Below are 26797 nucleotides of genomic sequence, written 5' to 3' on the forward strand. Positions count from 1 at the left end.
GGTGGTTTTCAGTCAGAACAGTACTTGATGAGTGGCGCATGACTGCATGTCTTCACAGAGAACAGTAGCATTCTTGTTAAATTAGCACTGCGAGGTACCATGCTTTTCAAACTCAGGTGTCTTTAGACTGTATTTTTGGAAATGTAATATGTTAAAAACATATGCATGCAAATGAAATTAATATATTACTTAAAGTGTACTTGAAGTGTAAAGGTGGTGCATCATTCAGGATATATCTGAAAGCAGATGTAGATGTCCATGTATGCAGCACACTCACTGTTGCCACATCTGAAAGCTATTAGGCTATGACCTAATAGCCTACTATGATATACTTCTCGTTTCTGCAGCAAGACACAAAAGCAACAGAGTGTATCACACAATTTATTGAAAACTGAGAAGCACCGTGGTCATCATCATCATTTAAGCACACTTAAAATAAGAAGCCTGTGAGGTTAAGTTTGGAAAATTATGATATTGAGATGGGGCTCATGGGGAAAGCCCAAGAACCTTCTGCAACTGCTTCTAGAAATCTCAGGAGCAGAAATTTATCCAGGGCTGCAGTACCGCAGCTCTCAGCACTGACTCTGAATGATGTGTAAATGGCTCCAACTGCAACAACCTCCGGACGCGGCAATTTCTAGCCAGGAGATGGTGTGGTTTGCCACACTGTTGACTGAGAAGTCTCAAGAAACATCCCCCTCCCCACTCTAAAACAAACAAACGCACACAAAAAAAACCCTCAAACAAAAATGTGCCCTACTTTTGCATGAAAGCACACGCTAGAATTACTTTTCATTTTCTTATGTGATGCAGCTGGAACCCTGGGGCCCACCACCAGCAGCAAGCTCTGCCTGACACGACGAAGCCTAGGTGATGGTGGAGCTCAGTAACAGACTTCGAGCACGTCCGGCGCCGAGACCACCCCGCCTTTGGGCGTTGCTGCTCATCCTTCATCTTGTTCCCGACGCTGCCGCCGTACACGGGAGGCACGGCCCGCCCCAGCTCCCGGTGTCGGCCCAGTCCCCGGGAGCCCCCGCTCCGCCTGCCCCGCCCCCGCCTTCGCCGCGCCCCCGGCCCCGCCCCTGACCCCCGCCCCTGACCCCCGCCCCTGGGCCCGCCCCTGGGCCCGCCCCCGGCCCGGCCCGGCCCCAGCCCCGCCCCCGGTCCCGCCGCAGCCCTTTCCCGTGCGCACGCGCACTACCGCGCGCGCCGCTTCCGGCTGCTCCCCGCGTTTCCGGGCCCCGCGCCGCTTTCCCGCCCCCGCCCCACGGACGGACCCTCGTGCCCCGCGCGGGACAGCTCTCGGTGCGGCGGCGGCGCGCGCCCTGCGCCGCTTCCTGCCCTCGCGCCCGGCGGGCGCCATGGCCATGGCCGGGGCCGGCGGGCGGAGCCGCGCGGGCGCTGCGGGGCGGGCGGAGGGCGGGCGCTGAGCTGCGGCACAGGGGCGAGCGGGCCGGCGACCATGGCCTCCCCGCCGGGCGCCGAGAGCCGAGCGGACCCGGGCGAGCAGGAGGCGGTGGCGGCGTTGCAGGCGGAACTGGGCGCGTGCCGTGAGCAACTGGAGCGGGCGCGGCGGCGGCTGCGGCGCGCCCAACGCCTGTACCGGCGGGAGCGGGAGAGCGGCGCGGCGCTCAGGAGGCAGGTAGGGCCCCGCGCCCCGGATACCGCGGCCTCCGACCCTTCCGCCCCCCGGCCGGGAGCCGCTCGGCATGCGCTCCGCTTGTCCCCTCCTCCCGATGTGCCCGTTCCTCAGGGTTCCTCAGCTCCCGGAGCTCGCCGCGTTCTCCTGGCCTGCGAGGGGCAGAGCAGGTTTGAGGTCTCGAGTCAGAGCTTGGTAGTGAGAATGGTAACACCTTCTCTACCACAGGGTTAGATTTGCAGTCAGAAGGAAAAATTACATGTATCAGAGGAAAATAAGTTTATTGAACGAAGTGTTAGGCAAAGGAAGAATGGCAAGGCGTCTCTGTGAATGCTTTTGGCAAAAAAGGGAAGTTTAGGGGAGTCCTCTCTGCGGTGTACAGCTTCCTTGTGAGGGGAGGCAGCCGGGCAGCACTGATCTCCTCTCTGGCAGGACCCAAGGGAACGGCCTCAAGTTGTGTCAGGGGCATTTTAGATTGGATATTGGAAAAAAGTTCTTGGCACAGGGGATGCTTGGGCAATGGAAGAGGTCCCGCAGAGAAGCAGTCGCAGCACTAAGCCTGCCAGAGCTCAAGGAGCGTTTGGACAATGCTCTCAGGCACATGGTGTGACTCTTGGGGTGTCCTGTGCAGGGCCGAGAGTTGGACTCGGTGATCCTCGTGGTTTCCTTCTAGTTCAGAACATTCTGTGCTTTGTAAATGCCACAGTCATCACTACAGGACAGTGATCGTTGCTTGAAATCCAAGTTTACAGGGTGGGCATTTAGGAATAACCTCGGTTAAGTTTCTGTGCTCCTTTGTGAGCAGAAATTATGTGTTTCTTCATGCCAGCCATTCAAGTACAAAATTGTCTCCTGCCAAACAAAATCACTTGAAACACCTGTGATGCCATTATGTTTTGTTTGAATTACAGAATGCGAAATAGGCTGACTCTCTTTTCTGAGATGGCAGAGCACTAAAATTGATGGCAGTATTGTGTTTTTAACATGCAATTTTTCTTTCAGGTAGAAGAACTCACTAAAGAAATCCATAATAGAAAGGAGAAGGATACGTCTAGTGTAGAAGTACAGACAGAGGACTGTGCTGCATGGTCACAAGCAGGTAGAGAGGGTGGTGACTGTTTAACTAGGGATATAGAACAGTATCTTAGTTTGAAAATGTTGTAATATAGAATACATTTCGGGTCGATATCCTTTGCTGAATTAAATTCCTTAACCTGACATTATCTTTCAGACCTTTTGGTATTCATTCAAGGCATTAATTCAGGATCAAATGTAGCGTGAAGTAGCAGAACTCATGCCATTGTAATTTGTTACGTAGTAATCTCATGTTGCAAACATACATGCTTTACCAATTTTTGAAGTATATGAAAACAAGACGTAGGATTGGAATAAATTCAGAGTAGAGGCACTACCTAATATTTGATTTTCGTTAGACTACTTAATTGTATAAATTTCCAGTTTAAGATTTAGCATCCTTAAACTGCATTAGTAAAATACTCCCTTGCTAATTTATGCAACTTCAACTTTTCTTTCTCTTCCCCGACAGATTATTACTACTATGAAAATTATTACAATCACACTGATACTCAAGATTGTGCATCGGAGCTACCAGTGCAGCACAGTCATGAGAGTGAAGGCACTGAGCATAACTCCACAGAGGAATCGGAGGCAGGTGTTAATATTGCGCTGAGGAAGGATAGCACCAGAGCTATTGAAGGTGGAGAAGAGGAAAATTTCGTCCAGAATTCACAGGTTTTTGGACTGTCTGGAGTTTTATCAGTTTTGAAATCAGTATTCTGTTAATATTCCATCTAAAAGATGTGCTTGCGGTCCTGAGATCTTTATACAAAATGATTTTTTGTGATGGTCTAGTGCTGATAATTCCCTTGTACTTCAAAACTAGTTCTTTTTGTAGTATGTTCCAGGTGGAGCACCCTCTTAGATTTGTGTCTTGGAATTTGAGAGATCTTGTGAAAAGGCATATATATCCTGCATAGCCTGGAAGCGAGATCTTTTTTTCAGCATAGTATGTCCAATATGTCCATGCTAATTTTCTTAAATAGTGCTTTTTGTATTTTCTTCCATTGACGTAAGGAAGTAAGATATAAGGAGAAGAACATTGGTGGTGGGGTTTCTTTGTTTATTTTGTGGTGGGTTGGTTTTCTTCCCTGATCTTCAGCCTTCTCTTAGGTCACTCAGTTTACTGAGTTTGTGCATCTAGCATCTGAAATGGAATAGATGTCAGAAATCTGTCTTAGGGATGCTCTGAAAGATATTTCTTGTATGTATATTTGGTTGAGTCACTTTTGAGTAAAGCTGGAGAAAAATGAAAGACACAGGCTGAAGTCTTGTTAAATAAGTAGGAGTTTTGGTCCTTGTTAAATAAGTAGGAGTTTTCCAGTAAACCACAGCCGGATTTTTGCCTTCTGAAACAGTCCAGATTCACAGACCACTTATCTTTCTTGCTTTCTGTTATCAGGAGACAGAAGAAACTTCAGCACCAGAAGGTTCTTTGGCAGAGAGCTTGAGAGCTGCTGCAGAGGCTGCTGTTTCACAAACTGGATTTATATATGATGAAAATACAGGATTGTATTATGACCATAGCACTGGATTCTACTACAATTCAGTAAGGATCATTTCCTAAATCCTTGGAATATTTTGTCTATCACAAAAGTTTTGTTAGTAAAAGTTGATAGGAGCGAAGAACTAAGATCCAAGCTGATCTTATGTTTTGAAAAACAGGTTACTGAAAATGAATAGTTAAAAGTTTGTTAATTAGTTTATTAATTATTTCAGTCAAATTAAAGATAGCAGGCTAAGATACAAGTTTAGATTTTAATTCTGTTTTTGATGTCTCATAGGTCTCTAAGTTACTTGGAATTGTACAGATTATATGCTATAAAGTTGATCTGTAACTCTTTCAAACTTAAAAGCTTGAGCTTAAAGATGTCTTGTTTAGAAAAAAAAACATATTTCTGAAGTCAGTTCTCCACAGTGAAAAGAGTCTTGGGAGAAAATACACAAAATGTTTGTGCTTTTACTTGAGTACTGTTACCAACTAGTTTGATTCTACAGGAAAAGAAGACACTTCTTTTAGAAATGTTAGAAGAAGATTAGATGATGGGTTAGAAATTCTTAATGGTTACTTTTTGATGTTTGTTTTTATATAGCTTTTGCAAAGGTTTTCTTTTTGTCTTCTGAGGTGTGTTTGTATATGTATACAGATATGTGGATAGATATGTATACACTGTACTGCACTGAGAACAGAGAGTTTGTTTGCTGTGTTATATTCAACTCAACTGTAGAAAATGAATCAGGTAGGCAACTCTGTTCAGGATGCTTCTGGACTTCGTTTTTAAGGTCTTAAAGGATACCATTGGTTTTGACATTGTTTGTGGATATAGTTATACATAATTGTTTGGGGCTATAGATTACAGTTTATGGTAGAATTATCCAAATTATCCAAAAGAATATCTTTTCTTGGTACATAAGTGTTCTGAATTACAGGAAGTGTTCTTGCATTGGGTTTGCTGGCAAAGTTATGATGGGGCCGGGGTGCAGAGATAGTCTCTCTGAGAGAAGGCCAGGGGCTGCCTGGACATGGCTGGTCCCACTGCAGGGCACAGCACGGCCATCAGAGAAGCTGGTGGTGCCTCTCTGAAACCAGTGTAAGAAGGGGCATAACTGTGCACAGTGGAGTCTGTATGGGGGGTGAGTGTGAAAAATAACCCTGTGAACACCAGGGGCAAAGAAGAAGGAGCAGGAGGAGGTTCTCCAAGCACCAGAGCAGACCATGCAGAAACTACTCATACTACAGTCCATGGAGGATCCCACACAGAAGCAGCTCCTTATGATGCCTTCTTTGGCTACCTAAACACAGAGACCAGACAAAATCAAGGGAATAAGCAGTTACATTTATTGAAGGGCCTTTAGGTACATTTAGGGCAGCCAAAGCCTCCCTAGAGGCTACGCCCAAAAAATGGACAACAGGTCATGGGTTTTTATATTTATATAAGTTTGGTCCATTTGCATTTTTGGGGTTAATCTTCCATTTACACTTTCAGATAATGAAGTCATTTACCCCAAGTCTGCTTCCACCCACAGCTCACTTTTGTTTACATTTCTTAATTCCCAGGCCTGGAGAGGAATTGTTTTGTCTGGCCAAAATGGGAAAGCAGCAGCTAACACTCTATAAGGAGTTTGGAGTTAGACACTAATAAACTGCAGGATTACAAATACATGAAAAATATAAAAGCTAAAATCCTAAGGCATCACTTAGGGGACTGGAGAGCCCATGCCAGAGCTCAGAGCACATCTCCCTGGTAGGAGCTTCCCTGGTAGGAACTGTGGCCTGTGGAAGACCCATGCTTGAGCAGTTCTTGGAGATCCCATGCTGGGCAGGGGAGAAGCAGCAGCAGAGAGAGACTTCCATTAACTGATCTCAGCCCCTCTACTCCTCATTTCCCTGCACCACTCAAGTGGGAGAAGACAGGGAGAGGAGCTGGGAATGAAGTAGTACCATTGAGCTTGTGAAAAAAAAAATGGAAGAGATGTTTTAATTTAATCCTTATCATCCAGCTGTATTTTAGCTATTTCCAAGTCAAATCTGGCTTGCCCATGATAGTGACTTTCATCTTGACTCATGAGCTTTCCATCTTATTTTCTTTACCAGTCTTGTTGAGGAGGAGAGTGGACAGAGTGGTTGGATGGGCATCTGGTAGCCATCCAGGATCAAGCCACCACAGTTCTTTATTAATTAGATGCTTCTTTGAACAGTATTTTTATTGATGTGATAACATTGTTCTTCATTTCTTATAAAGGAAAACCAACTGTATTATGACCCAGCAACTGGAATTTATTACTACTGTGATGTGGAAAGCGGCCGATACCAGTTTCATTCACGAGTGGATCTGCAGTCTTACCAGGCCTCTGGTACTAAGCACACCAAGGATAAAAAGGGGAAGAAGAAGAGAAAAGAACCAGAGTGGATTGCTGCAGATGAGTATAAGGTAACCTCAGAACGGATAGACAGAAAATGCAAAATCTATTGGGTTTTTGTCTATGATGCAATTTACAGACTGTGGGGCTTGGTTTTATGCAGAGAATGTATGCTTTATTTTTTAAACTATTTAAACATACTAAAACTATATACAGCAGGTTGCTAACGTGTAGTTAGTGTTCAAATAACTTTCCCATTGAGTGATTAAGAATTAAACTTTTAACTTGGATCCCCTCACTTTTTCAAGTTTTTTTAAATACTACCCAACTGTAAAGGAGTCTAAAATTGAGTGTTTTGAATAGCAGGTACACTACAATGAATTCAGTGTTTTGTGGGCTGGATTTACATCAGAATGTAAATCCAATGTCTTGGGTTTGGGATTTTGGCTTATGATTTGGTGTTGGTTTTTATGTGTGGTTGGATTTTTTCAGATTCACATTATGAACAAAAAAAACTTAAATTTTGAAAATACACTCGTACACAATCCTTTCTCTGTGACTGCATTCCAGAGTGCAGTCCATTGCCATTTTACTGTATCTCTGCTATCATTTGGGATTGGTGTTTTTGAAGTTCTTTTTCTTTGCATATTATGTTCTCCTATTGATACTTGCTCACTGCATTTTCATTGTCATAAGTGTGTGGATAAGCTGTACATCTTAATAAATGCCCATTGTAATTAATACCTATTTTAAATTACAAAATTTTTCTGAGTGCTAAGAAAGCATACCATTTCTTGAAAAACATTACTGACTCCTAAACACCAAGAAGTACTAACACAGCTATTAAACCTCAGGAAGCATTTCTGTTACGAACACTCTTACTGATGTTGAGTTCTATTCTGTCAATTTGTTTCATTACTTTAAGATAAAATTGAGTATATTGATTTCTCCAGTTTGAATTCTCTTTGGTTTGCATTCTTCAAAGCTACTGCTTTAACCATTATATAGCTTCATTATATAGGCCTCAGACATGCAGATTGGTTAAAACCTGAAATAATTACATTACTGTCCAGATATCCATACGTAATAGTCATATAACATCAGTGCACAGTTCAAAATTTTAATCAAGAGTGAGGTCATCTGAAAGACTTGAAAATGGAAACTATTTACATTAAGAAAAAGTGTAAATAGGTTACATGTATAGTGGTTGTTGACTGATTACACATTTTATAAACAAATTGTGGCTAATGCAGGAATTTCTGCTCCTTGAGGAAACCTCAAGTGAACCTTTCCATTTGGAAAGCTTGATCTGGGTACTTACAAACACTAAGCATAACGATTCTTTAGACTTAAGAGAACAGAGCTATTGCAGTGGAAGTGCAGTTTTACCAGCACCCAGGTTCACAGCCTGCTCTGTGCAAATGCTGAATTAGCATTCTGCCACTCTCAAAAGGCATTGGTCAGTACAGAATTTTATCCATCATGTGTCAGGAAAGAATCACGAAAAGCTCATAGGAATAAGTCTTTATCATAAACTGATTAATAGGTCCCTTAAATTTAGTTCTGTGATGAACTGTTACCTAAACCAACAAGTGTTTATAAAAGTTTTAAGCCATGTATAGCTCTGACCTGTCAAATAATGTTGACTACTTTTTAGACTCCCATCATAGTCTGCTTCTGTAATCTCATTATACTAGAAATAGAGGTTTGTCTTAAGCTTACTTTGTACCAATATTTTTGTTTAGATAGTCTTGTTAGCAGATCTTTTCTGTGAGACTTCCACAGTCACAAGGTAGGAGGTAAACATCCATTTTTTTCTAGTCTGTTTTATTCATGGTGAACTGAGTACTTTGCTTTATTTGTGAATTAATTTGTTTCACCAAAAAGGTAACAGAGAAATCATTTAAAGTATACTGTAGTGCACAGATCTTCTCTTCTGTGAACAGGGAGTGAAGGCCTATGTCAAAGAAGTAATTGTGGTCTTTTTTTATTTTTTTAACAAAAACAGAGAGAATACAAAGTGAAACATAGGACGCTCTCAATTTTAAACTTCAAAAATAAAATAATGCCTTTTTATTAGTGCACTTCTTTGTAAATGCACTGCTGGATTTAGAAGAAAAACTTACAGATACAGTTTACATAGCTAAGTTAAAACATTTCATTCTTGTACTGTTATTAATCACTTAAAAATTCCATGTTACATTAATATAAAAGATTAAGATTTTCTAGAATAAAAGACAGTATTTTTCTGTTACAAAATTGGAAAATTAGTTTATAAGCTGCACAGTCAAGTGCATAGATGCATGGTATTTTTTGGCAGTATTATTGTCCAGTTTAGTCTTGTATTGGCAAAGGCACTAATTCATTCATGGTAGAATAAATCTAAAAACATCTGGTTTTAAACAGGACTTCGTAGTTGAAGCATTGTATATTGAAATGCTTTTCTCCAAACATACTGCCCAGCCTTCTCCCTTTTCTTTCCCTGAATGCTGTTTAAATTATTCAGGTTATTACAATGCTTTTGAAGACTAGTACATCATTACTGCTTTTCCCAATTCATTATTAAATTGTGCTGCTAGCCTGAAAACTGGTCCCAACATTGCCTCATTTCTTGACCAAAGTAGGTTTTACTTGCCTTTCTACAGGTAGGAGGAGGATTTGGTTTAATGCCTGGGCTATAGACCACTAGTGTTAAGAAAACAGGGTGTCCTTCTGGAACAGGTCATTCACCCCATGAACTTTATAATTCTTGGTTGAAGCTGAGGTGGTTTATAAGAATACCCATTCTTATTCTTTATAAGAATATCCATTCCCCTTAAGGCAGGGGAAGACAGCAGTACTTACAGAACCATATCCAATTTTTCTCTCTTTTTCAGTTAAAGGAATAAATGTGAACAAATATTTATAGATATTTATAATAACTTAGAAATTGTCAAATACAAGAAATAAGGAAATTTAGCAGTTATGTGTGTAGATTATCAAGCATATATTTCTAGGTAGATGGTATTAGTAAACAATGATTTTTACCAAAATTGCGTGTGATTTTTTGAATGACTTAATATAAGCCAAAGTACCTTTTTTGTTTTAAAAACTATTGTAACTGGAACAATCCATTAACTTTGTTTCTGGTCACAGAAGGGTTTTTTGTTGTGGTTTAATTTCTAGCTATTGTGAGGAAATTCATGTACTCAGCTATCTTACATACAGTATTTATTTGTAAGTGGGAAACTAGGATACTTAACCCTACAGAAATAGGCGTTAATTATTTTTTGACAAGTGAGTTGTCAAAAAATATTGTAACATTCTTAAAAAAAATCCAATATAATTCTGAGATTGCAAAGGATAAAATTAATATGTTAAAATATTATTGCATTTTTTAAGAGGTGAATAACCTTTTGAAAAACAAGAAAATACTCATAAATGTTGGCTAATATGAAAGTAATTCTAATTGTAAAAAACAGCAGAGTGGAAAATCGTGTGCTTACTATCACCTGGGAAATGTTCCTAATTCATACAAGAACTTTCCTTAAAGACATCCTTGCTTTTCAGTCACAAACTGAAACTGTATTGCAAATAGTTTTCTTTTGACTTGTGAAACAAAGTATGCTATCTCTATTTGCTTGTTTTTAACTGACAGTCAGGATTTTTTTGCCAGGATGAAGTGCTGGCCTCCGTGCAGTTCATAAAAAAGCATTGGTAGAATACCTTGAAACTTTTAGACATGCAGTTGACTTCTAGTATCTTTTTGAAGGGGTAGGTCAGAAAAAAGGTGGGACAAGAAACATGGTGTTTTCTTCTGTACAAGAAAAACCTTTAAATAACTAAATTTGGAAAAGTTTAAAAATTTTTTAAAAGGTGACATAAGTGATAATAGGATCCCTGGCCGAGTATCAAGATCCAGGGCTTCCACGTAGTTTGGAGAATAGACTGTGCAGTAGTGATCCTGCAGTTCTACTTGCTGCATTTGGGCTGTTAGAAATACATAGCAAAATTTAGAAGGAAGTTCTGACACGTGCCATTTTTTCCATAATTTTTTTTCTTTTTTAATTTTCAAGCTACCACCTACTAAATTTTATTTCAGTGTGGTACTTAAAATTAACTTCTACCATGTTCTTTTCCATTATAGATTCATCATAGCTACATCTGTAGGAGAGGCAAGGTGGTTATAGCAGTGTTTCCCATACAACTCTTGAAGCAGTGACTTTTTACTTTTTTTATCACATGTAGTTTACTTTTTGCTGATATTCATCCCATCTTTAGGTACGTCAGTTGACAGAAACCATGGCTAATATGAAGATTTCTTCTTTTGGATTGGCAGCTTCTGGTAAAGGTAGAGTTGAGACAACAAACACACATTAGTCCATGGATGTTTACCTTTAACCTTGATATTTTTGTTGAAGAAAAAAGAATATCTAGTAATTGATGTTTGGATACATTTTTTTCCTAAAGGAATTAATAAATCTTTTAAAGCTATTTAATCAAAATTCATTCACCTGGAAAGTAGCTTTCAAATAGATTTTAAATACTTTGTAAGTAACATCTGAAGAAAACTTTGATGGCATTCTAGAATATTTGGGAAGAGAAGTATTTAGCATCCCTGTATAACATAAATCGACTGGACTAAAGAAACTACTCATTCTTTAGGTACTGTTATTTAATTCAGAGCTGTCCACCACCAGTGTATAAAATGGCTCCAATATGCTGTAGGAAGAGGGTTTTTTTTCTGACATTTAATTAGATTTTTTGCACTGGAAAATTGAGTATTGTGTAGAGTGGATAAGAGTAACTAAAGTACTTGCGGAATGATTTTAGCACATGAAACCTTAGTCATTTGAGTGGAAGAGCTGTTTTTAAGTGTTTGAAACTACTTCTTTAGTAAAATACTGAATTTCAGATTAATTTCATATTGAAGGTGTCAATGCTAAAGGCGTGCTATTCAGTCCTGTAGAAGAGTGCTGAGAACAAATGAATCTGCTAAATCACCTACTGAACTTCTAGCAGACCAAAAAACAGGCTACACATTTGAGAAAAGTTGTATCTGTCTATATTTCTCTGCTTTGTATAAAATAAATTTAGAAAAAAAAAATAATTTAAACAGTGCAGTTCTTAGAATTGAGCCAATTATGCTCACAATAATAAGTTCCCATGTATGGGGATGCTGAAGAATTGCATGAACATGCATGGTGGTCAGCCATAGTACAGAAAAATTGAAGTGTTGAAAGACAAAATGTCTTGCTCTGTAACAGTAAAGCAAAATGTATAGTTAAATGCTTAAAATACTTTGAAATTTTCATTAAAAACAGTTCAATGACAATGATAATATATATTTTCTAAGTAGGACAGTCTGTACTTCAACAGGTCATTGTAAAAGTTTGTGGCATATTTTCTATAACGTAAAACAATCAGTTCCAGTCACATAGGCATTATTTGTTATTCTTATAAGATCAGTCCTAATAGGATACATAAATATCCTGATTTCAAAGTACTTTTGGCTGACTTTGTCAGGGATGCAGAAATATGAACCAACTCAACTCTGTAGTTAAAAAATAGTTCATTATCTGTCAGATTGATTGCACCTTTCAGCTTCAGTTTAGTGAGAAAAATCCCAGAGATCATGTGGTAATACCCAGTAGATATAAAGTTTTTCAAACCTGGATCACATTGAGTCTATCCATGTCTAACTCATGAGTGTTGGTGTCAGTCTAGATGTATTGGGCAAGGCGACAATGAAAAAATGTACGTGTATGAGAAAATATCATGGTGTAAAAAATGGTTAAAATCAGCATCTGCTTGCATACTTTGTGTCTTGTGGAGTGAGTTTGGGATGAAGAGTTAGATAGTCATTGAGAAATCAAGTACATTGCTAGAATTTACTGCATTTTTCATGGTACACTAGTACCCTGAAATACTACACTAGTATTTACCAAATTTTGTGCTTACTGCCAGTTCCTGGTTTTTAAGTGATGACTCTACAGAGGCAAGGCATTAGGTGCTGTTTGCCTAGTTAGACTTTATTACGTGCTACACATGTTCTGTGTTAGTACGGGTAGTCAGCCATGGTTACTCCAGTCAGCAGCTGAGTCCCAGACAGCTGCTCACCCACTCCACCAGCAGCAGGACTGGGAAGAGCATTGGAAGGACAGGAGTAAGAGAACCTGTGGATTGAGATATACCACATGCGCAAACAAAAGAAAAAGCAAGAAATTAATTCACTGTTTCCCTGCCCAGGCAGGCATCCCCAGGAATGCAGGGCTCCAGCACAGGTAATAGTGACAAAGGCCAAAGTCTCAACATCCCTCCTGCTTCCTTGTCCCTCCCCCAGCATTTATTGGTAAGCATGATGCCATATGGTGTGGGATACCCTGTGGACAGCTGGGATCAACTATATAGGTTGTGTCTTGCTTCCATCTCCTTGTGCACTCCCAGCCTCCTTGCTGGTGGAGTGGTGCAAGAAGAGACCTTGGTTTGTGTAAGCGCTGCTCAGCAATAAACTAGAAACAAATCTCTGCATTATCAGCCACATCTTCAATACAAATCCAAAGTACAGCCCTGCACTAGGCACGTTGAATGAAATTAGCTTTACCCCAGCCGAAACCAGTACATAGTCACACACAATGGAAGAGCATTTCTGCAACACAAGATTGTGTCAAATGCTATAAGGTTCATTCATTATCCATATGCTTAATGTTTATACATCTGCACTTTGTCCAGATGTGCATTTTAATACAGATCCATGAAATCACGAAGTGCTCAAAATGCATATTCAATTTTAAAATTCTTTATTTCATACATGGTTTTCAAATGTAAAGACTGCATTTTTATCAGTACTTGACTATTTAGTTTATTTGCTTTCTTAACAGTTGAATGCAGCAATTGTGAAAAAATAGAGAAGCTGCTGAGAAGAGGCTTAATGGTCATATTGGCAAAATCATAGAATGAATGTATGTGTGGAATCCTTGGTCTGTTTATAAGACTGTTTTTAAAAATTCCTGTTTTGAACACAGAACCAAGAGTTTTTAGTAGCCAGGCTTTGAAACAGCACCTTTTTACTTTCTAGTTTAAAATATCTGAAATTATGCCAAAAATCAAAGAATGTCATGGGGTTCACTGTGGAGTTGAGTGGTTAGAGCCTCATACTTGGGCATCAGTGCATCACAGTCATGTCTTGTTTCACCTTGCTTGTGATTTGAGCAGATGGTGTAGCTTCTTTGTTTTCAGATTACATTAGTACCCTGAACTACTTTATTAGATTACTCTGTAATAGAAGTAATATGTTTTAGAGTGCAGAACACCTTGGTATGTTTGGTATCAATATAATACCCGTACCAAACATAAATATAGACAGACATACTGAAAAATATAACTCATAAAAGGAAAAATCAGATTTTCCAAAAATATTTCTAATGGAATTAATGTGTTTGACATGTCTAAACTGTGTAGGCTTATTTAGGGCAAGACTACTACTTTTTTGTTTAAAATAAACAACATTAGACAGTGACCTTCCTGTCCTGTTCCTTTCTATTCAAGAACTTAAGGAGTTCAGGGAGGAGGGCAAGTGCATTATAGAGAAACCCTGAACAAACCAATAGTCTTTCAGTTAAAGCATAAAAGCATTGGTTTTACCTGAGAACCTGCTGTCTTACTGAAGGTGTTTCAAATGTACACTCTCCTAACCAATAGCTGAGAGGAATTCTTGTGTTTGTCATAGTCTGTAGCACTGATGCATTTTAACAATTCTGAAAGTGCTTTAATTTCCATTATATTAATATTCACATTATTTCACTTATCTTGAAATGGAAACACATGGAAGGTGGTCAAGGATGTATTTTTTACCCGTTGTATTGCAATATTTGATACAATTCAAGGCAATTGAATGCATTTACTCTGAACTCAAAGTGGCACATAATTTAATCTGAGATTTTATTTATCTTTTAAAGATACTTCTGTTCTTCTTTCTCTATTGTCTATTTGTTTCCCTTTTATTTTTTTAACATAGTTGTCAAGCTACTAGATTGAGAATTACATTTTTAAGGTACTCTGGCAAAATTAATATGAAACTTCAGGTTTCTCCGTTAAAAAATGTTGTTGTTTTTTTTTTTCCTGATGATGAAATAAGTGGAAGTGGAAAAACCTGTAATGATCCAATCTGTCTGATATTCAGTAGAGAAATTGAGAAACTTTTGGCAGTAGAAAATGGATTTTTAGTATAACTATTTCGCATAGCATAAGTTAAGCTTGCACTCTCTGTCTGCTGTCTTGATTAAAGGCTCTGTTAAAGATGTGGTTTTGAAAGGAGGAAGAACAGGTCTATAGTTAAAGCATGAGTGAGCATTCCAGATACTCTAGACTCTGGTAATAAAAAAGAAGAAAAAACAGCAGGAAGATACAATGAAGATCTGTTAAAGACCTTCTAAGCAAGTTGCAAGAATTGAATAAGAGAGGGACAGAAGTGAGTGTCATAAAAGCAAAATAGGAAAATATTCAGAGTGATGTTGTACAAGTTTGAAAATGAGGACAAGATTCTAAAGTTTCTAAACATTTCTAAAGTGTGAGAAAAGAGTGACGTTTAGAAGAGGAGTAAGTGAAGTTTAGAAGAGGAGGGCAGTCACACTTTCCCAAATAGAAGATGGTCTCAGTCACATCCAACAGGATGTGAAAATATTTTCACTGAAATGTAAAAGTTCTCCTGACTGCATGTGTGAAATAAACTATTTCTTAATCGTTCTAAAAATAATTCTTCCTAAGTGAAGAAGTTACTTCCAGGCTATTCTTTAGAAAAATTCAATCTGTAAAGACTGTAACATTGTATAACTCCCCTCCAGGATTTGGACACAGAAGAGCAGAAATCATCTAACAGTCTGAATTGCTTTTCCACCACCGAGCAAGTAAGTTCTACTGAAGAAGATGAGTCTCCAAATATAAGAAAGAAGACTAAAATGGACACAAAACCACTAAACAGTCTAACAGCCAAAGAATCCATTTCTACAGATGGTATAAATTCACATTCGCACAAAAGTACACCAGATGCTGCAGCGTGTACAGATGACAGTAGAACAGCAGACACAGAGAGTGAACTAGAAGAAGGTGAAATTACAGATTCTGAGTGTGAAACCTACAGTGAGGAGGAATTAACAAGTGAAGAAACTGGTGATTCAGAATACTCAGAAAATGAAGGTGAATTATTGTGGATTATATATGGTATTACTGTACTTTTCCAGAAGCCTGTTAAAAAAAACAGTTTGTATAATTTGAAAAATATATAAAAGTATGTGACTTGGGGTGTTTTGAAAACGTGCTATATGTTACCAGCATTTCTTTCCCTCTCCTCACTTGTACAAAAGTAAATAGTAGTTTCTATAAAAGCTGTTACTGATGTAACGTCTGTGCTTGTGTAAAAACCTCAGGGATTCCAAAAATTTTGTTTGATTGGGAAAGTGAAAGGAGAAAAGAAACTCTAAATCCTGCTAAAATAGGGGTTCTAGACAGTAATTTACAGTAATTCTGTGTATTGACTCTCTCAAATTAATATACAGTATTTTTTATACTGTTTGTAAACCGTCATGTGCAATTGAATGCAAGATCAGTCTACTGTGGTGAAAAGCAGTGTGGAGTAGTCAGTACTAGTTGAAATCCTATTTTGTTATATTCCAGTGGCAAATTGTGAGAAATGGATATAGACAGGAAACCTGTATATTGTTTTATAACAAAGTGTTGTACTAGGTCCTTAAAAAACCAAAACAAAAAGTAAAGGTAACCTGTGAAAGGCTTGATGCAGCCAGTTGGAACTAAGTATGTGCAAAGGACATTCCAAATCATAGAATTAAATACAACCCATAGAAAACTGTATTGTAGCCTGTGCCCTGCTCACAGTTTATTGTCAGTTTGTTTCTTATGTTTTCATTACTTTACTTAACTACTCAGATTGTGGCTGATTAATGCTAACCAAAATGTGCTTGCTACCATCAGGCTTTCAGACTAAATTGTCTTTTCTTAATATCCAATTTGGCAGTATTGCTGAAGTAATAAAAACTGGGGACAGTTTCTCTTCCCCTAGTACCTTTTAAGGTAGTATCTTCTTATCTATGTCTGCTCCTAGCTGAGATCATTGGAGATTGTTTTACAAATGTACATCCAAGTACAGAATTCATGCAGCTGTCAGAATATAGTATCTTAATATAATCATCAGGCAAAAAAGCATATGCATCTGTAGGTTCTAGCTATTATTTTTTCTTATCCATGTTGATGAACAGTACTCCTAAGAGAAAAAAAACCAGTAAAAATGCATTTGACATAGAAATTGTCAGATACAAAGTTTGATATGCAGTAGGTCTGTGATGTGGTGAACAAAAAGGTGCTGCCTTTTCTCAAAGTAAAATTGTTTTCTAATCTGTGACAATTAATGATCCATAAATTTATAGTATACTTTATATATAGTAAATTTTGTAAATGTATATATATTTTACTGCTGTAACTAAAGAGTTGTCCACATGTAAACCAGAATTAGGAAAATATTTGTAATACTTTGGTGTGCACTCAGCCTTTGAAACCACAATCTCATCAAAGTTTTCTCTCAGATGTTGTTACATATTTCTTTTAATGAAAGTTGTATATTATTCAGCCAGCTAAAGGCTGAATGTTTTTCAGTTTTTTGAAAACTATAGACTATAAAGTTAAAATTGAAACGTGTTGGTAGTAATGGTGGTGGTGATTTTTTTTCCTATATAATTATAGATGAAGAAAAGATCTGGCCTCCTTGTATCAGAGTAATTGTAATAAGATCACCAGTTCTACAGACTGGGTCACTTTATATTATCACTGCTGTGAAACCTGCTACAATTGGAAGGTAAGACTGAATTAATTTTTTTACATCTATATCCCAAACTACCTCTCTTTAAAAGCTGTGAAAAGCACTTAGGATTGCTTGTCTCTACTCCTCATGCTTGTCTCCCTAGCCTGTAGCAGTTGTGAGGAACTCTGAGTTTGGTTAGGAACCAAATCAGTTGTGAGGAACTCTGAGTCCACAGTAAGAAATGGAAATCAGGTCACATAACATGTCATCATGATAATGTAACAGCATACACACTTAATGCAGCTCAGCACACCTGAATAGTTAGTGATAACTTGATGTTGTGACTGAGTTCCAGTGGCAGAACAGCTGCAAGCCCTTCTTTGAAAACTTGTTTCCTAGAAAGTAAGTAAATGTTGTCCCAGGCCACTGAAGTACTTTTTTTTCAGAAATGGAAGAATGCCCTTCAGAAATCCAGGATCACTAGACTTCCTCACACCTTCAAATTTCAGTAGGGTTTGTTCATTGGCTTTAGATGATAAGCTGGTTTGTGCTAGACTGTATGCATTCTTACAGTTCTAAACCTGGTTTGTTCAGTGTGGATGATGAATTTAATGATGATGTAAAGCTTTCTTCCATGCTTACTTGAAAACCTTATCCTGGAAAAGCTGTTTCTGTCTAATGCTGATAGACATGTTTTGATTTGCTCTTAAAGGTTGAGTCATGTATGTGAAGATCAACAGACAGCTCTGCTTTGAATTTGCATATAGGTCTTTTACTAGCTGCCTTGCTTCTTAATCCCTTAGTATAAGAATGTAATACACAAATCCCTTCTTCCTACTACTGCACTGTTTTGACAACAAAAAATGCAAATAAACCAAAACTCACCCTGTTGTAGAGATTACTCTTTGTTTACTTGTATTACCTGCCTAATGTGACCAAGAGTTCAGCTTCACCATGGAACACGGACACCAAGATGCACTAAAGAGCCTGAAGGATGCAGAGTTCAGACTGTTAAAGGCATCGCATGACAGTTCAGATAGAAATATCAGGTTTATAAATAAGAATTTATTGGTACTCTTTGATCATTTATAATCATCTGCTTTATATCATTTATACAAATGGCAGAAGGGACCTAAAGCAAGTCTTTACATTGTGTATACAGCAACACAATACTTTCTATCTGTAAAAAATTCCTAATAGCTTTGAAGAGAAATAGGATACTACAGTTCAACTGAAATGTACCTTTCATGAGCCACTTAAAACACCTACTTATACTTTGTTGTGATTTGTATATCAACTTGCCTTTCCAGAGAAAAAGATGTTGGACACACACTTCAGATTCCTGAAGTTGGAGTCAGTAAGGTAACTCTTGTTCATGTCTGCTGAAAGGTAGATCAGAAGATATAAATGTATGAATGAAGCTTTAGATTTTATGGCTTTAAATTTGGAACATTGTGTTAATCTTTTGAAAGAACTTTCGGATTGAGATATGGGTTTAGCCAGACTTGAATTTAGAAAAAATGAAAACATACAGTATTTTACTGAATGGGAGCTTAACGTGATCAACAGTGTGTTTTCAAAAGCTTTGAGTCTTTAATTTTGTTGTTATTGAACTTAAGAACAAATCCTGTTAAGTACTAATGATATATAAAATTTTGATGCCAGATAGTAAGAATTTCTTTACCAAGTAATGCAATCCTTGCAGTTACGCTCAGAGCAAAGGGGTTTCTTTTATTTTCTTTCAAGCAACTGTGGAAATTATGTAGAGAGAGTTTGAAAAATTAACAGAATTCCTTTCAATGGTAGATTGAATAGAAATTTTTGTTATAAATTCTGTGCTCTATTTTGCTAAATACTTCAACACAGACCCTAAATACAGCACTCCTAATAAAATAAAACTGTAGATTGACAAAGTTGTGTCATCCAAGCAAAAAGTTTGTTAAAAAAAAAATCTATAAATGCAAGTATCTCATGAAACACACTTGACTGTTTCTACTTTAAATGATAGTTTTCATTAATCAGTTGCTATATTTCATACAGAAAAATTTCCGGAGTAAATATTTCCCTGCTATTAATAACTTTTTAAGGCATGTGTTTGAAACTGGGCAAATAAAGAAACCAAAAGACTTTTATTTTTCTGTAATGTTACCATTATAGTACTTTACAGGTACTGACAGTTTATGTAAGAAGTTACTTCACTTTTTAGATAAGGAGTCAAAGGTGAAAAGATAAATTACATATCTGCAGAAATAAAAAGTTATGTACTAGTTGTTTTCCTCACTGTTCTTACTTTTTAGCTGTGATCAACTTTGGTGTTTGCTTTTCTTGAGTGGAAAGTGAGATTTTAAAAAATGCTACACCTTGCAGATTTGACCTCTTTAGAAGTTTTAGTTCTATTCAGCAAAGCAGAAGTAGAAAATGAAATGTCTATCGAATGAGCTAGAGTCAGTCTGCATCATTATGGGAGTGTTCCATGTAGTAAGAAATGCTAGCCAATCTTCAATTTTTATTTTTTCTTAACTGAAAACAGCAACTACAATTGCTTTAAATTGTCAATTTTGAAACAGTCACTTTTCAACAGCCACTTCTCTAGACTTACTGCTTTTACTGAAAGTTCTAGTGGGTTGGAGAAGTTGATACTTGGGTTTGTTCAGTGGCCTTTTTTGGAGGTAGTACATGTCTTTATGAATTTGGCTAGGAGTTGCACTTTTTCTGGTCTGTGGGAGCAATACCTATACAGAACTGCAAAAAGACAAAAAAAAAACAAAACAAAACAAAAAAACCCACCATATTATTAGTCTCAATATCAGAAAGGAGATAAAAGAAGCAGCAGAAGATTGGTACTGATTGTGTCCTAAGTATTAAGATGCAGGAGAAGGTGAGTTATATGAAAGTTACAAAAGCATGGTATTTAGGGAGTTATTTCAGATATGAAAGACCAAGTAAATGGAAGCAGAATGAGATTTATTTTTAAATGCCAGTGCTCTAAAATACCTTAAGAGGAAAAAGCCTGTTATTTAGAAGAACAGTTAAGAAGGCTATATTACCAAATCTTACAGTTACTTTAAGTAAAGCATACTTGCCACGTTGGAAGAATATAGTTGTCCAGTAATGAATCAGCTTATGAACAAAGTCATTACGTTAACTGTATACATTAGTTCATACTGTTGTGGCCCATTCATTTACATTTCATAAGAATGAAATCATAAAATATGAAAACTTTATTAACGTGGAGCACCAGAGCCGCTCATTTTAAAGGTTTCAAAATATATTCTGAAATCTTACTGTAAAATAACATTTAAATTGTTAAGTATTCACTTAACAAGAACGTTTAACTTAGGCTTCTATTTGTCAGTTTCATGCAGAAGTGTATTTTGACCACGATTTGCAAAATTATGTTCTTGTGGATCAAGGCAGTCAGAATGGAACAGTTGTTAATGGAAATCAGATTCTCCAGGTGAGTACCTCCTGTTTTAGTGCTCTTTATATTGCAGAAAACTAATCTTGTGGTCATTTTAAATGTTTTATGGCAAATCACTTACAATGCCATTGTATGTCTTCTTTCATACATTACTGCGTGCCTTGGTTCCCTTCTGATTTTAGCCACTTGGAGTACTTAATGTTTGCTAGGAAAAATCCGCTATGGTTACAGTCGCTAGAGTGAAATATCCACTGTAATTAAACAGTTGCCTACATTTGTGAGAGCAAACTGAACTGCTGAGTTGTAAGTAGTGTGCATGAAATAGAGTTCGTGTCCTTCATGAGTTTTAAATTTGCCTGCTAAAACTTTTGTTTGCTGTAGCCTAAAACAAAGTGTGATCCCTACATCCTGGAGCATGGAGATGAGGTGAAGATTGGCGAAACTGTGCTTTCTTTTCATATTCACCCCGGCAGTGATACTTGTGATGGATGTGAACCAGGACAAGTTAGAGCACATCTTCGCCTGGACAAGAAAAAAGAGTCTTCTGGTTAGTAATATTATCACAGGATACATATTTTATTATGGCTGTTTACTTTATAAAAATAAATTCGTTCAGTTTTCATATAGTTTTCTTGTCAGCTTGTAATAGTTGTACATAATGATGTATTTTCTTCTTGGTATATGTGTCTATGTATAATAATGTCAGAACAAAAATTCTCTCCTTTGTCTTATAATTCAGAACATTGTTACCTTAGTAATTGCAAATTCAATCCTATGTTCTTCCTTTTAGTTTGTCCAGCACTTAGCAAAGAAGAGAGAGAGCTAGTCAGAAGAAAAGCATTAAAACAAATACGGGTAAAATATGGTTTACAGGTGAGTTTACAGTAGAAGTTGATTAAGTTTTTGTAATCTTGTGGTTCTTTTAAGTACTTTGTGATTCCTATTTTAAGCCACAGACTTTGTTGAATAAGGGAGGTTTTCAAATGCCCTTAAACTTATCCTTGTTTGTCTTTTGTACCCTGAATAAGTATTTTTTACAAACCTCTACAAAGAAAGATGATGATAAGAGGACAGGAAAGTTCCATTGAAAATTGAAGATCCTTTCAAAGTGTACAAGATTCCTAATCCTTTGGAAGTTAAGATTTTGCAAGATACTTCGTTTTTATGTCTGTAGACTAAGTTTTCACTGAGTTGCAGTCCTGTCTTTCATTTGGAAAGAAAACACAATGAGCAACTGAAAAAATTATGGAAGGGAATGGGAATTTTTTCAGGTTTTTAAGTCCATAGAAGAACAGAAACATGAACATACAGGCAATATAATATATGTATTCAAATTACTTCTGTTGTAGAGATAATTTTAACATGCCGTTGCTTCCAGCATTTGTACTGAGTATTCATGTAGAAAACAAAATGCCATCATTTCTATGAAATTCTTCAGATACCAAAATAATACTGATACAGAGTCTGTAAACATACTTAATTCTGTCATTTATTCTGAAAAAAAAGTAGTTGCTGAGGAACAGGCTAAATGGTTATATAAAAAGCCAGTGTGATGTGCACATGATTTTCTGCTTAATATGGAGAGATTGACTCTTCGTACCAAGAGAAGAGTCAAAAGAATCTGTTATTTTATTTACAGCTTCTGAGAAATTACTGAATTTGGCAATGTTACATGATGATGGCAGTAATATGGTTTCCAAGGTATGCTTGTAAGCTAAGAAAATACTAAGCGAGGACTGCAGATTTTGTTGCAAGATTTAGAATTACTAAAAAAGGATGAAGCTCCCATACTTTTGGAGGGAAAAAGGGAAGTTAACAAAAACAAAGAATTTAAACCCCACTCTCTTTGTCTTGATGCAATTAAATCTGCTTGGAAAGAACACAGAATATGAAGACAACAAGGCAGTGAAAAATCCAAAGTACAAAGACAGAGCAGGAAAACGCAGAGAGACCGTTGGAAGTGAAGGAACCTTCCAGAGAGATGATAGTTCAGCTTCTGTTCATATGTAAGTTGCGGGTGGGGGAAAGTATCCTCCATGTTCTTCTCTTGTGAATCTTTAAAAAAATGATAATGAAATAAGTATCAATTTGTTACTAGGCTGCAGTTTGTTAAATTACAGATAACCTGTATATATTGTGTTAGGAGAGCTAGAAAATTTTAAGTTTCTCACACTTCCCATTTCACGTTCTTTTATATATTAACTCATCACCTTCCATATAAAAATATATGGAAGGTGAGGACTTAAGGATGGCAGTAAGGACACTTACATCTCAAAAATGTAAAGAACTCCCCAGCTGCATTAGTGACATCTTCAATAGTGTCTGTTTTTCAAGTGGTTCAGTTTTTATTTTTCCTATTCAGTTCCAGTAATAGTGCACATGCAGATTTTTCACCTGCAGCTTCTCTCACTGTCAATATCCAGCCACTCACAGGAGATGTATTTATATACCTCTCAAATGACACTTGATGTTCCTTCAGTTGTTACATTGCCTCTGTAGCTGTAGTTGGGGTTTTTTTTAAGAAGCATGAACTTGTAGGTGCATGATAATTAATAAAAGGAAGCGTGAGATGATGAAATAGGTGCAGGAGGATGATTTGGCAGCGATACCACTTTTTCCATATTGTAATCCATACCCTCCTAACCGTGATGTATCTTTTAACTCCTAAAGCAAACAAGTAGTTCAGGAGGTTTTAGAAAGCTGATATTGACCTGAGGCTTGTTCTTCTATATAGCTCTTGATGGACTGATTCCTGATTTCTATATGTATGCACATTTCTATTTTTCAGTATTTGAAAGCATACTCTTTTATATTAACTCTTGCTTATCAGTTATCTTAAACTTTCTTCAAAGTGAAATCAGCAACAGCAACAAAGGACATAAAATGTTGGAGAAGATGGGATGGAAGAAGGGGGAAGGTCTGGGAAAGGATGGTGGTGGCATGAAGGATCCGGTAGGTCTTTCTGGTTTTCACTTGAGACAAAAATAATAGGAATGTATTTGTAGAGAAAAGTATATAATTCTATGCCACTATTCACTTGAAACTTATAAAAAGCCTGGTTAAGAAAGAATAGTCTCAGTAGGACTAACCTCAAATTCTTTTTTCTTTGACTAATGGGATATTTTGAAATTTTTCAGTAGTGTTGTCCCTTCCTACACTGTGTTCATTAGGAAAGTAAGCAAAGGAAGACAGGCAGTTTCTAGCCATTGAATTAGTAATCTCGTATTTGTATACAAAGTCTGGAGGAAAATTGGAATAATTTATGTGATGTGATTTGAAGATCAGTTTAGGGTGGAATTCTTTCTCAGAGGCTGACGTAGCACAAAAATCAAGCTAGATGATGGGCATTGAGAGAGGAAAAGCTGGCAGAAGTCACTGTAGCCAGGAAGTTGTGGGCCTCTGTGGCAACCATGTTAGCCCCATTTTTGTCCCCAGAGATGTGTTGTCTTTTGGCAGTAGTGCTACTCAGAGCCACACCATACCCTGTGTTGTCAAACTAGCCAGCACAGGGATCATATGCTGCTCACTTGGTGAGGTGTATAATAGTTATTTTTGTGGCATTTTGGGATATTATTCAGGACTCTACATCATAGTTCCAGAAGTGGTGATGTGACACATCATTTTCATGGTACTGTTCATGTATGATCTAGGTGTTTAGAACATAAAAGAGAAGTGCTTGGGGAGAGGGGGTGGCATGTGTATTAAAAAACCAGAATTTGTAGTATTTAGAATACCTAACTTGGAATTACAACAATATTTCATGTATTTGACAGATCCAACTGGAGTTACATCAGAAGCATGCAGGTTTAGGTACTAGGAGACCAGCCTCAATTGAAGATGTTCAGCTTGTCCAGAGCAAGAATAAAAAGAACTGGGATAAAGCAAGAGAGAGGTTTGCTGAAAACTTCCAAGACCCTAAATCACAAAGGGATACAGCTAAGAGTACACTTTGGGTTAGAGGGACTGTAGACTGAACTATCTAGTCCCACAGCAAGGTAATTCCTGAGTATAAATAGTTGGGAGAGAATTTATTTTTATTCTTTTTGCTTTTGCTAAAGCAGGAGTTTGGTTATATGTAAAATACAGTTGTGGAAAACCTTATTCAAGATTAACTCTGTTATGTTAACTGGTTTTCTGTAGTCTTCATGCTTTTATACGCATTTTTAATACGATATGAATGGAGTTTAGAGGGATATTCAAATTTAAGTACTTGAAAATTATTTTCATCAGAAACAGGAATCTTCCATTGTTTTTACACTTCACAGAAAGTTACACAAAACATCTGTTACACTTAAATATGATACCTTTACACTTGAACAGTGGTTTAAAATCAAGATGAAAAAATAAATTCCCCAGATCCCTAGTAAAAAAAGTACCATATTGCTGTTTCTTCATGTTTGTCATGATGTGCTCAACAAGAGGCACACCACTCTTAAATTCACACAGTTCAGTACTAGCTACATGTCTCAGCAGACATTTGGCAAAGGAAAAGGGGGAAAAGGCTTGTTTTTAAATGATTCATCATTACTGTTCAAAAATACCATACTCCATGAAATAAACTACCAGCATTAGTGAAGAAAACAATGTTCAGAGACAGCTTGTAGCAAAATTTTCTTCTGTGAAGAACTTGTTTGAGATTTGTTTAGTAAATCTGTATCATGCCTTTAAAAGAGGAGGTTTGTTTAGAAAACTGCTGTCTGTTTGTATTTATTAACTTCTTTTTCTGATACATCCATTGCTGGCAATGGAGTTTATGCCAGGAAAAAACAACACAAATAACTGATTTTTGATGGGGAAGGATTTCCAAACTGAAGCTAAAAGATTGGTGTTTATTGAATGTTCCTAAACACAATAAATCATTGTCAATTTAAGCAGTGTGCTTCTTCAAACTGTCTTTGGGATGGGAATCCTCTTCTAAAATGAGTAAAACTTAATCCCACTTTGTTCAAGTTGAAGTTCTGATACTTGTCCAAGGAAAACATCGTAGTCTCACCATCCTACCAGATCATGCACACAACTGTGAAGCACTGTGGAGTAAAAGCAGAACAAGTTACCAGCCATTTGTCTTAATCAAGACACATACAGTATGAAGCAAAATGTCCAGTCTATTATTTAAATCATGAAACTTGCCCAAGTTTACAACGTGAAGCACACCTTACTCTTCTGCAGACAGAGGTGAAGATAAAATTATCCGCACTCAGTGCATGGAGCAGCATAACTAAAATGAGGTTGCTGTTTGCCTTTGTAAGCAGTTAGTTTTCTACTGATTTAGTGACAGACATGTATTATTGCTTTTGCAATAATATACAAGTATTGCCATATTATGTACTTTGCTGTTGCATTCCTTTTTATTGGCAACTTCACCTTTTCAGAGGCTTTTTATACCTGTGGAAAAAATGTTCTGTAAGTTCTGGTCTGTAGTTGTTAAGTTTTAGATCACCATTTATCTAAAAGCCTCTTCCTGCCAGCAGAAGGAAAAAGCCCCTGTATGCTAAAATAATGTTTTTACCTTTTTTTCTTTTTAGTTCTGTAGTCTTCAAAGTAAATCAAACTATAAACCTTAATGTGGTGTGAGTAGGAACCATAACTTCCCCTCTCCCCAGTTATTCAAGTGTAACAGCTCTAAGAACAGTAAATCAACAAGTTTGCATTTCATGAAGCTTTTGAAGTAAGACATCATTTGCTTTCTGTGAGAGGCATGGTCTCACGCAGTCAAGACTGACTGCTTTCAGTACTGCAGCTTCCTCTTTCAGCAGTTCCATATAAAGGGCTGAAGCTTAGTCTTGGTTTTCAGTGTTGGTGCAACAAATCCTATTCTCTCTTGATGCTGCCTAGGGAAGTGGAAAAAACACTACCATTAATACACAGATTGTTAACAAAACAACTGGAGGTAAGTTTGAGTAATTGTCATCAAGCAGTTGTGTGCCTTTATTGAGTAAGAAGACTTGTATTGTGCTAAATATGACTTTTCATCCTTTAGTCACCTCTTACAAATGAGGTGAAAACCACC

General features: G+C 37.4%; 1 protein-coding gene across 2 annotated transcripts; it reads left to right on the forward strand.

The window, feature by feature from the left end:
- The first annotated feature begins 1156 nt into the window (after nucleotides 1-1156).
- Nucleotides 1157-25658, forward strand: AGGF1 (angiogenic factor with G-patch and FHA domains 1). 2 transcript variants are annotated; one of them, XM_077171216.1, is made up of 14 exons: nucleotides 1157-1642; nucleotides 2642-2738; nucleotides 3186-3391; nucleotides 4119-4265; nucleotides 6460-6648; nucleotides 10838-10907; nucleotides 17309-17420; nucleotides 18677-18728; nucleotides 20722-20823; nucleotides 21169-21334; nucleotides 21578-21660; nucleotides 22666-22793; nucleotides 23640-23739; nucleotides 24561-25658. In XM_077171216.1, the coding sequence occupies exons 1-14, from the start codon at nucleotides 1463-1465 to the stop codon at nucleotides 24759-24761; spliced, it is 1833 nt and encodes a 610-aa protein (XP_077027331.1). In that variant the 5' UTR covers nucleotides 1157-1462; the 3' UTR covers nucleotides 24762-25658. The 2 variants fall into 2 exon arrangements, with proteins under 2 accessions (XP_077027331.1, XP_054508233.1); XM_054652258.2 differs by lacking the exon at nucleotides 10838-10907 and adding an exon at nucleotides 15400-15751 and having other exon boundaries at nucleotides 1220-1642.
- The last annotated feature ends 1139 nt before the right edge of the window (nucleotides 25659-26797 follow it).

This window comes from Agelaius phoeniceus, chromosome Z, assembly GCF_051311805.1.
Source record: "Agelaius phoeniceus isolate bAgePho1 chromosome Z, bAgePho1.hap1, whole genome shotgun sequence".
Lineage (NCBI taxonomy): Eukaryota > Metazoa > Chordata > Aves > Passeriformes > Icteridae > Agelaius > Agelaius phoeniceus.